Consider the following 11446-nt stretch of genomic DNA (forward strand, 5'->3'; position numbering starts at 1 on the left):
TTTAAGACATTAGACCCTTTTTTTATTGTTTTCCTGAAAAAATAATCTAAAGGGTTAGAATCTTACGGCATCACTGTCATCTTCGAGTGGAAGCTCTCCCAAGTCTCAATAAAATTAAGTCAACAGTTGGTAGGTTCCGACTACACACTACAAGAAATACTAGAATTAGCAGCAAATATTTTTGCCGCTAATATTTCTAAAATTGTTACTGTTAACATATAGCAACAAAAAAAATTGTGGTATGTTGCTGCTAATAAAACGTTGCTTTAAGTAATTGGTAACAAAATTAGCTGTAAAATGCTGCTATAACTTAATTAATGGAAGCAACTTTCAAAATTAATGTTGCAGAAGGTTTTTTAGCAGAAAAAAAATAGCTGCAAAAGAATTTGTTGCCAAATACAGAATTCCTTGTAGTGACAAATAATTGTGTTAATAATATGATTATATGAACATACAATAAATTCAATGTAATAAAGCCTTTCATGCACTAAAAACAAAGAACAAACCTTGAACGGCATTTCAAGAACGAGCTTTGTTTTCTGAAAATATTTTAGATGCTGAGTAAATTATTTTTTGAAAGGGAAATTTCACTTAGGAGAATCCACTGGTCGGAATTGTGTTAAAAAATATTTGAAAGCTTAGAATTATAGTATTGTATAGATAGATTATAAATATGTTATGAATTTTTTTGATAATTGGAAAGGGGAAATGCTTATGAGATGAACATAGCAGATTTATTGTCTAGCGTTTATATCATTTGAGTTATAGATCATTGATTATAAATATATTATATACCTAAAATTTTGACATTCAAACATTCCTTTGCTCTACAATAATAACGACAACAATATTATTTCATTTACTATTCCATCCTTAATTCCATCTTATTTTAGGTTTATTCACACAACAAAATTACAATCTTGATTTATATATAGTAACCGACTAAGAAAAATTAAATGAATTGCATATAAATGCTCAAGGAAAAGGCAAAGAGATCTACATAGGAATTGGGTGAATAAGTAATGACATAATACGATCTCTAGTCTTACCCTCCTCATTATTCCCATGCCCGTCTCCATATTGATACATGTATAAGGCCATCCTTGCTTGATTCACTGCTACTCCGATGAAAGCATCCGAGAATGGCGAATCAATAGCTACTCGTGCTTTGTTCATCTTCATCCATGTTTGATCGATTAAGGATTCGATGTGGTCGCGCGCTTTTTCTTCGGAAGCTCCGGTTTCATGCATATAACATTGTATCGATTTTGGAACATCGCCTCTTTTTACTTCATCCTAATAGGGAAAAAAAGACAATTATTGTTACTCTCTTGACTTTACATTAAAATTATCATTGTTTCCTTCACGATATTTAGTTAAATAGTAAGGGGAATACAATGGTTTTTTTGAAAAAATATAGAAAGAAAATAATAATTTTAATATGATATCATGACTGATAATAATTATTTCAAAAAGTATCGGCTATGCTCGAGTACCGAAGATGTTCCGAGATCATTTGCAAGCCGTAGAATCATAGATGAACATCAAATAATATCAGGATATTCATTCAAGCATTTCAAAGCATCATCTGTTATTGGAGTCTTAAGAAGAAAATAAGCATGGACCAAGATCAAAGGAGCCGATATAGAAATCCATGCATTGTCAATGTATTCTTGCAAACTTGGTGTATAACCGCTGTAGTACCACTTGGCCTCCAATAGGTAACATTTACATAAATCTACCCACTGAAAAAATTAAAAGTAAATCAAGTGAATAAACTTGCGGTTGCGAGCTTAGCCTTGTAACAAATCTTTGTCTTTAGTCTCAATTTTATACCAAAACTTCAATTCTTTTCAAAATGGTATTGCCAATTTCAACAAATGTATAAACTTACGTGGTATTTAGTGAAAATGATGTTTGTCCAATTACCATCTATCACGTAAGAATGTATCAATCTGAATTAGTTCAACGATCATAATCTGAAATATAAATTAAATTTATGGTACCTTTTTCGAATCGAATTAAAGTTTTAAAAATGAAATTAATAAAAAAAAAAAAGTTTTGTAACATACAAGCTACAACCCAAACTTGTGTTAGATAATAGTTTTAATGAATAGTAAAAGCAGATAAGTTGAGGTTATGCATCGATTTAAAAGGTCAAAGGTATAATTTGAATCCTCACCTTAGTCTTGGATTTCATTTTAGACCTTAATTGTTTTTTAATTCTCATATATACACTAACATTGAAAAAAAAAATAGAGCATGTTTTATTTGATTTATATTTTACAGTTATCTCATATTGACGTAGACGACACATGGTATACACGTAAAATTTTATTCAATTTGGACCTGAATGAACCTTTTTTTTTATTTAAAATCTAACATTACAAAAAGGCACAAATTAAATCATGTCTCAAAGAGAGATGAAAAAATGATATTTGTTTAACATAATAAATAATTAACTATTAATAATTGTTTCATTTCCACCTTAGCTTGCATTAATATTTGTTTTTGTAAAACACTTAATTATATTGATTTAGTATCTATAAATTAGTCTCTTTCAATGTTATATATTATTTAATCAAAAAAATAATTTGATAAATACTCCACACAGAATTTAGTTATTTATATAATATTTATATGGGCTATTTAACTCATAAGTATGACATAATGCTATTTCTTTTTATTAATAAATTGTTTACATTTTACCTACTTATAACATAACGGAGTGGAATTTTCTCAAGTTCATTTTGAACTTGAAGGGGTAATGTTTACGATCTACACCTTATAATGAACGGTGTAGATTAATTTGATTAAAATTATATCTTTTTTATCTATACTTTTTATTTTATAATAAATGGTGTAAATTGTAAACATAATCCCCAATTCAAATGAAATTTAGAGAATCTAGTCCATAACATTAGACTCCAAATGAGAAAAACAAATATCAAGTCCAAATTGAATAAAGTATCATTGTTGCCTACCACGAGTTTGCCACATATATTCATGTTATCTATCAGCATGGGATCACACGATAAAATGAAATTCGGTAAAAGAAGGTTCAGTTTGATTTTTTTTTCAATAAAATTAAGACGTAAATGAGAATAAAAAAAATTACGGTCATATTTGGTTCATAAAATAAATCCGGAATAAAATAACTATTCCGTACTGAATAGTTATTCCTCAATTTAGTTCATGAAATAATAACTCCATAAAATTGTTATTCCATAATCTTGTAAAATAACTACTCCTCTTAAAAAAATAAAGAATAACTATTCCATTATTCATAAAAAAATTACGGTCATATTTGGTTAATAAAATAGCTCCAAAATAGAATAATTATTCCGAATTGAATAATTATTTCTCACTTTAGTTCATGGAATAGTAAATCCATAAAATTGCTATTCCATAATCTTGTAAAATAACTACTCCTCTTAAAAAAATAAAGAATAACTATTCCATTTTTCATAGAATAGCAATTTTTTTTATACTGTTTCATTTCATGAACCAAACATAGCCTAAAATTTAAAGTAAAATTGGAGGCTAACGTGAGAATCCAAAATGTACCTTTGGCCATTGAAAAACAAAGTGAATTACTTACAGCTTTCTTCAAGAAGGGCATAATATGAAATCCTTGTTCCCTGAGAACGTCCAAAGCAATTTGATTGATGGAATTATAAAGGGATAGGAAACATATTTTCATGTACTGTGGAAGCTGCTCAATTGCATTCACATCCCACCTGAAATCACAGGAATTAATTGAATACATAAATTAGTATCACTTTGATACGAATTGAATATCTGGGGTTATTAGTAAAAATGGTATCCAACCTTTATACTGTGTATCAAAATAGTATCCAAACTTTAATTTGTATCGTTTTGATACTTTAATTTCTATTATTTGTTTCAGATCAGTTTTTTTTTAAATCCGGACACTTTTATGATGTGGCGCCCAGAATAAAAGTTTTGATTTATTTGTTTTCACATCAAATGACTAATCAAATAAACTAACAAATATAACCTAATAATAGAGTTATGGTTAATAGAATGTGTCAATCTGATGTGAAAAAGAAAAATTCTTTTCCGGCTGCCACATCAAGTTGTCGGATTTTATAAAAAACCTTATCTAAAATAAACAATAGGATTAATGTCAAAAAAAATCACGAACTTTACATGTTTTCTCATTTTAATCACACAGTTTAAACTTTCTCATTTTCATGCACGAACTACCCTTTTTTCTCAAATTTATGCACGATGTTGAGGTGGCACTCATTCATTGGTGTAAAATGATCTCCACCTCAGCAAATTACACCAATGAAACCGTGACACCTCAGCACCGTGTATGAATTTGAGAAAAAGTGGTAGTTCGTGCATGAAAATGAGAAAATTTAAACTTCGTGATTAAAATGAGAAACGTATAAAGTTGGTGAATTTTTATGACATTAACCCTAAATAATATAAGTTATGGTACCAAAAAGATACAAATTAAAACTTGGTTACCATTAATATAAGGTACAAAGGTTGGGTATCATTTTGGACAATAACCCGAAGATCTGTCACGAACCTTTCAACAACATCAGTAAACTGCTGGAGTTCATCCAAAGTGCCATGCACATCATAGATATCATCTATGATTGTTATTAATGAATTAACTTTAGTAGACATTCTCCTAAAATATTCGAACTCCGGCTCGAATTTAACCCCAACAGTCCATAAGAAATTCTCAACTATCCTATCTCTTGCAAATCTCAGCTCTTCTCCGAGGCATGTACTCCTCCACCACCTACATATGGTCAAACTTAAAGTGAATAGTATCAATGGCAAAATTTATCCTAAAAAAAATCATGTGCTTTTTATTTTTTATTTATTTCGTGCCTAGAGATTTTTGACTTTTACTTGATCCTTTTATTTTATTTTAAACAGTTTTAATTATCTCCTTCCTTCTGTTTCTTTATTTGGCCCATGTACTTTCAAAAATAGTTTTATTTGATTCTGAAATGTTAGAGATCAGTGAGTAGCGAATAATTATTTTATACTTGAATAATGTTTTTGAAAATTTGAGGTAAACGACAATGTTGTTTAGTCTATAAAAAACTAAAAATCAATCAAACAATATGTCTTTTATTCTAATTTGTTTTTTTTTAAGTCAATTAATATATTGTTCTGTCTAAAAAATAGCGAACAACGTATGATTTGATCAAAAATTGATCTCCTCATGTGAATAAATTTTCTAATTCCGCCACTGTACGTGTATAAATCTTATCCTACTTAGTTAAAAAGTAGTGTATACTAGTAAAAGCAAACCGTGCAGCATCTTTTAGGTCCTCCAGATGGGTTGCTTGCACAATGTTGAAATTTAGCTTAGCAAATTGGAGGAGAAGTGGATTCATGTCGTGTTTTCGCTCATATACATCGATGAACCATCTGCTCTCAAACCGCAGCATCCTCCAATGGAGTGGGATCTCCAGTGACTGATTTATTAACATGGATAGATATTGATCTTTGCTTAGTTGAGTGTGGTTCTTGAGAGAAACGGTAGCGAATTCTCTTGCGACTTCTAGTATACTTTCGCCTTCTTCTAAAAGGAATGACGCCTCAAACAGAGATAGTAATCCCTTCAAATCCTCGGTGTGACATGTTTTGAAGTTTCCATGCTCGTCTTGAAAAATATCAAAAGTTTCTGCATTTAAGATAATGTTATCAACATATAAAAAAAAAGGTTTATTACTTGTATCAGAAAATCAAATATTTTCGACTTTTTAAAAATATTTCTAAAATATTCTAAAATTATAAATCTATTATAATTAGGCCATGCCATAACAATAATTTAATTTTTCAAAATTAGATTACTTATGCCTACATGACTGATTAAAATATCATGTCGTTTGAGTAAAATAGTTGTCATTTTGACATTATGCGACGCAAACACAATTTAATTCAAATTTAAAAAATTGGATAGATTTTGATCACCTTTAAAATATGTGGGTTTTTGGCACCGGTAAGCATAAAAAAACAAATAACCAACAAAAGAAAAGAAAATGTAGTTTACCTTGGGATAATTTGAAGCCATGTTGTCTGAACAATCTAAATTGAAGGGCTGTAGCATACAAATCCAAGGTACTAATATGAGTGTGCTCATAAACACTTTGCAAAATTGTCTTGATTTCATCATCGAAAAGATAAGCTAATCCAAGTCTTTGCGAGGTATCAATGAGCTCCAATTTATCCAAGGGAGCCATGTTTTCATTGAGCATCATATTCTTTACTTCTCCCTTTAGCTCTTCCAGGCCCATGCTCAATAATTAAATTCAATACCTCAATTATTAAAGTTTCTTCGTATAGATGATAGGCCTAGGTCCCTCACTTGAACTTGTGGTTCTCTTTATTTTACGCATGTAATTCATGCATCACGCGTCGAGTGCAATGCACTTTTTAAATTCCGTCCAAATAAAATGAGAAACTCTTGAGTGAATGATCTAGTTCGTCACGTAAGATTATGCTGCTTCTTTATTAGGGGTCATTTTAGCCTTACTCTTCCACTCACTGCACGTTTGAATTGGGCGTTCTCCGGCTGCTACGTAGCTTACTTTTTAACCAAGTCTTTGATGTCCTTTTGCCAATTTTTCCTTTGCAAAAAGAGTATATATATGCCAGGTAAAGAAAATGAGAAAACACGCTGTTGGAAAAAGAATGTTAGTATGCTGCCTTTTCTATTAAAGTAGTGTTCATTACTGATTCCTATCCACCTGCATTATTATTGGTGAATCAAAAAGTAATCTGTATTAAATACCAAAAATAGCTATAGATGTGCTACCGCCAATTATTTTTTTATCCTTGAAAAAATATATATACAGAATTTAATCCTCTAGCTTCTTTGTATTAAAATTTAAAGAAAATTATTAGAATTTAGATCAACTTAAGAGATTGTAAAAATGAGCAAATTCTCACTAAACTTTAATAATGAAAATTACAAGCTATTTATACTAAGAACTCTGTGAGTTCATTACATAACGGCTATATTCTTGATTAGCTGTTAACTTATTCTAACGGTGGTAACTTAACAGAATCCTAACAGAAACTTTAACTTTTAGTCTAACTGATTTAACAACTTCTAACTTCTGATAAATCAAGCTTAGCTGGAATTGATCTGCTAAACATCTTCAATTTGCTGAACAAGCTTAGCTGGAATTGATGATGTGGCACTCTGCTAAACATCTTCAATTTGCTGAGAAGCTTGATACATTTAACATCCCCCCCTCAAGATGGAGCATAGATGTCATGTATGCCCATCTTGTTGAGAAAATGCAGAAACATTGCAGGAGGAAGAGGTTTTGTGAAGAAGTCAGCAAGCTGTTGATCAGAGGAAATAGGAAACAAATGAATCAATCCACTTTGAATCTTTTGTCTCACTATGTGACAATCAATTTCAATATGCTTTGTTCTTTCATGGAACACTGGATTGTGTGCCAGATAACAAGCTGATTGATTGTCACAATAAACCTTTGCTGACTGAGTTGTAGTGACTTTTAAATCATGTAGAAGATATCTTATCCATTGTATTTCACAAGTGACATTTGCTAGGGCCCTATACTCTGCCTCTGAACTGGATTTAGAAACAGTAACTTGTTTCTTTGTCTTCCAGGATATCAGTGAGTCTCCTAAGAAAGTACAGAATCCAGAAATTGACTTTCTGGTATCTGGACAATTGCCCCAATCTGAATCTGAGAAGACTGTCAGATTAAGATCATTATTAGCAGTGAAGAATATTCCTTGGCCTGGAGATTTCTTCAAATATCTCAGTACCCTTCCAATTGCAGCATAGTGAGCTTCTGTTGGACAATCCATAAACTGAAATAGTTGTTGGATTGAGTATGCAATGTCAGGTCTGGTGTTGCATAAATATATAAGTTTACCAACCAATCTCCTGTATGCTGTAATATCTGAATAAGGAGGGCTATCTGACTTAGCTAACTTTGTTGATGTTGTCATTGGAGTTGAAGCAGGCTTAGACTCTAAATATCCAGTTTCTTTCAAAAGATCATACACATACTTCTTCTGACAAAGATTTATTCCAGCTTTAGATCTTGCAACTTCAAGACCTAAGAAGAACTTCAGATTACCAAGATCTTTAATCTTGAAAACTTTATCCAGATAAGTCTTTACTGAGTTAATATGATCCATATCATTTCCTGCTAAGATCACATCATCCACATAGACTAAGAGAGCAGTGAATGATTGATCATGCTATCTTGTGAACAAAGAAGTATCTGAGGTTGCCTGAACAAATCCTTGTGAAATCAAAGCATTTGTCAACTTGACATTCCACTGTCTGCTGGCTTGTTTTAAACCATATAAGGATTTAGTAAGCCTGCAGACTGTGTTAGATTGTGAGCAAGGCAGTCCTGGAGGAACCTGCATATACACTTCCTCATGAAGATCACCATGAAGGAAGGCATTATTTATGTCCAGCTGCTGTAGAAACCATCCTTTTGCTACTGCTATAGCTAACAAAACACGAATAGTAGTTATTTTTGCCACAGGAGAAAATGTATATGTATAATCTATACCATTCTGTTGTGTATATCCTTTTGCTACTAATCTTGCTTTGTGTCTTTCTAAGGTTCCATCACTATGATATTTTGTCTTAAACACCCATTTACAACCTATTGGGATCTTACCAGATGGTAATTGAGTTAAATACCATGTGTTATTTTGTTCTAATGCAGTCAATTCCTTTTGCATAGCTTCTTGCCAACAAGGAAGCTTCACAGCTTCTTTGAAGGTTTTAGGTTCTATATTTGAGTCAACTTGTACTGAAAAAACCTTATGAGACAAATGTAACTTGTCATATGTAAAAACTTTATCAAAACTATGAGGAGATGTTCTATTATGTTCTTTTAAAACAGCATTAGTACTTGGAAGTTTATATATATAATCTTTCAAAAAAACAGGTTTCTGAACAATTCTAGAAGACTTCCTGACTGGTTCTATAATGGTATTATTCTGTATAGATTCTTGACATGTAACATCTGTATAATCTAATGTATCAGCAGAAAATAGACTATCATTTGTATTATTTGGAACAGGCTGTCTATGTTCTTCACTTAGATCATCAATACTAGTAGGTAAAAGAAGTAATGAATTTAAATCAGAAACATGAGAATCTTGAAAAGGAAACAAATGTTCATAAAACCTAACATTTCTAGAAACAAATACTGACTTAGACTCTATATCAAAAAGTTTAAAACCTTTCACATTTTCTGGATAACCAATAAACATACACTGTGTAGATCTTGGAGTGAATTTGTGCCTAACATGAGGTATAGTTGTAGCATAACTTAAACAACCAAAAACTTTTAAAGAACTAAAATCTGGAAGTTTTTTAAACAAAACTCCATAAGGAGTTTTATCTTCTAAAACAGGAGATGAAATCCTATTTATCAAATAAACTGCATGTGTAACACAATCTGACCAAAAATTTAAAGGCATAAAAGACTGAAATTTTAAAGCTCTAGCAACATTAAGAATATGTTGATGTTTTCTTTCTACCACAGAATTCTGTTCAGGTGTATAAATGCATGATGTTTGATGAATAATTCCTCTTGATTGAAAGAAAACAGGCATGTTAAATTCAAGTCCATTATCAGTCCTAATGCATTTAATTTTAAGTGAGAATTGTGTGTCTACAAAAACACAAAAATTCTGAATTATCTGTCTTGCATCAGATTTTGCTTTCATTAAAAACAGCCAAGTGTATCTACTTTTGTCATCAACAATTGTTAGAAAATACCTATGTCCATATAAAGAATGAACCTTAGATGGTCCCCAGATATCTATGTGTATTAAATCAAAACAAGAATCAACATTAGAAGTACTTAATGGAATGGATTTTTCTTCTGTTTTGCTAAATGATAAAACTTGCAATGACTATCAACTGGAATTTTTATTGATGCATCAATATCCTGTAAACATTTTAGTCTAGAATTAGCCAAATGACCTAAATGCCATATATTGGTGGCAGTAACAAAAGAATCTAACACTTTATTCACAGAAACCAAATCAGAAACACCAGAAACACTTTCAGCAAAGTTAACAGAAGCATGCTTAGTTTCAAATTGATCTTTATCAAGATGATAAAGACCTTGTACTTGCTTAGCTAATCCAATCATCCTCCAGTTGATAGGATCCTGTATAACACAGACATTTTTATGGAGTATAAAGCAATAATCATATTGTGCAATTAATTTACTTGTAGAAATTAAATTGAAAGAGAAATCAGGAACAAATAACACATTCTCCAAAATAAGATCATCAGAAAATCTAACAACTCCTATATGTGTAACGGCAAGTTTTTGAAAATTAGGCAAAGCAACAAACATATTATGCACCAATTTATATGAACTAAAAGCATCTAAAGAGCATACAACATGATCAGTAGCACCTGAGTCAATTATCCATATTATTTTTGCAGGTTTCCTTTTAAAAGAACAAGCCACAAAAGATTTAAAATAAGATTTTGCAAAAAAATATGTAGCTGTCTCCTGTGTTGAGATAACAGCAGCCTTAGAACCAGCCTTAGAATCAACATTAGTAGAAATAGTTTTGACTCTTGGTGTAATAGATCCCATGTTGTTTTGATGTAATAAACTCATTAGTTGGTTATACTGTTCTTGAGTGATAGCAGTAGAAGAATTATCCAAAGCAGTACCATTATTATTATCATGCTTAACTCTATCATATTCTATATTACCAGCATTTGATCCATTCATAGCATAACCTTCATCCATTCTAGTCTCATTTACTTCACACACTTGACCTTGATCATAATAACAAGCATTTTCCTGATCATATGGATATACAACTTCTCCAACTTGATTCACAAAAATTTGAGGCTTATATTTTGACTTGAAACCTGGAGGATACCCATGCTTCTTGAAGCAAATATCAACAGAATGTCCACTGAATCCACAATGACTACAAATTGGTTTACCATTATTTGGTGCAGCATAAAACCTCTTTTGTCCCCCCCGTCCTCCTTGAGGCCTGGAATTATAACTACTCACAGGAGGTCTATAAATCCCATTACCCTGAAAAGAACTGTTTCCTTGAAAATTCTTCTGAAAAGAAGTATTGCCTTGTGTAGCAAAAATTACAGTTTTATTGTTCTTTGTAGCAATAATCCCAACACTCATCTGCCTTTCATGTTGTAAAACTAATGAAAAAGCTTTATTAATTTTTGGCAATGGATCCATCATTAGAGTATGAGTTTTGACAACAGAAAAACACTCATTTAATCCTTTCAAAAAACCTTATTACATAATCTCCTTCTTGATAATCTTTCACTGTTTTTAACACATCACAGTGACACTGAGGTATCCAAGAACATACAGGAAGCATTCTCAAGTTCAAATATTCATCCCACAATATTTTTAACTGAGTAAAATAA

At 31.2% G+C, this 11446-nt stretch overlaps 1 protein-coding gene across 3 annotated transcripts; it reads right to left on the reverse strand.

Moving 5' to 3' along the window:
- Positions 1-943: 943 nt before the first annotated feature.
- Positions 944-6280, reverse strand: LOC126675205 (terpene synthase 10-like). 3 transcript variants are annotated; one of them, XM_050369812.2, is made up of 6 exons: positions 6050-6280; positions 5305-5659; positions 4565-4783; positions 3602-3740; positions 1497-1745; positions 1161-1296 (listed from the first exon to the last, which is right to left on the reverse strand). In XM_050369812.2, exons 1-5 carry the CDS (start codon positions 6255-6257, stop codon positions 1545-1547), a joined length of 1122 nt encoding a protein of 373 aa, XP_050225769.1. In that variant the 5' UTR covers positions 6258-6280; the 3' UTR covers positions 1161-1296; positions 1497-1544. The 3 variants fall into 3 exon arrangements, with proteins under 3 accessions (XP_050225768.1, XP_050225769.1, XP_050225771.1); XM_050369814.1 differs by lacking the exon at positions 1161-1296 and adding an exon at positions 1895-1979 and having other exon boundaries at positions 1575-1745; XM_050369811.1 differs by lacking the exon at positions 1497-1745 and having other exon boundaries at positions 944-1296.
- Positions 6281-11446: the final 5166 nt, after the last annotated feature.

The sequence above is a fragment of the Mercurialis annua genome, linkage group LG3, assembly GCF_937616625.2.
Source record: "Mercurialis annua linkage group LG3, ddMerAnnu1.2, whole genome shotgun sequence".
Classification (NCBI taxonomy): Eukaryota; Viridiplantae; Streptophyta; class Magnoliopsida; order Malpighiales; family Euphorbiaceae; genus Mercurialis; species Mercurialis annua.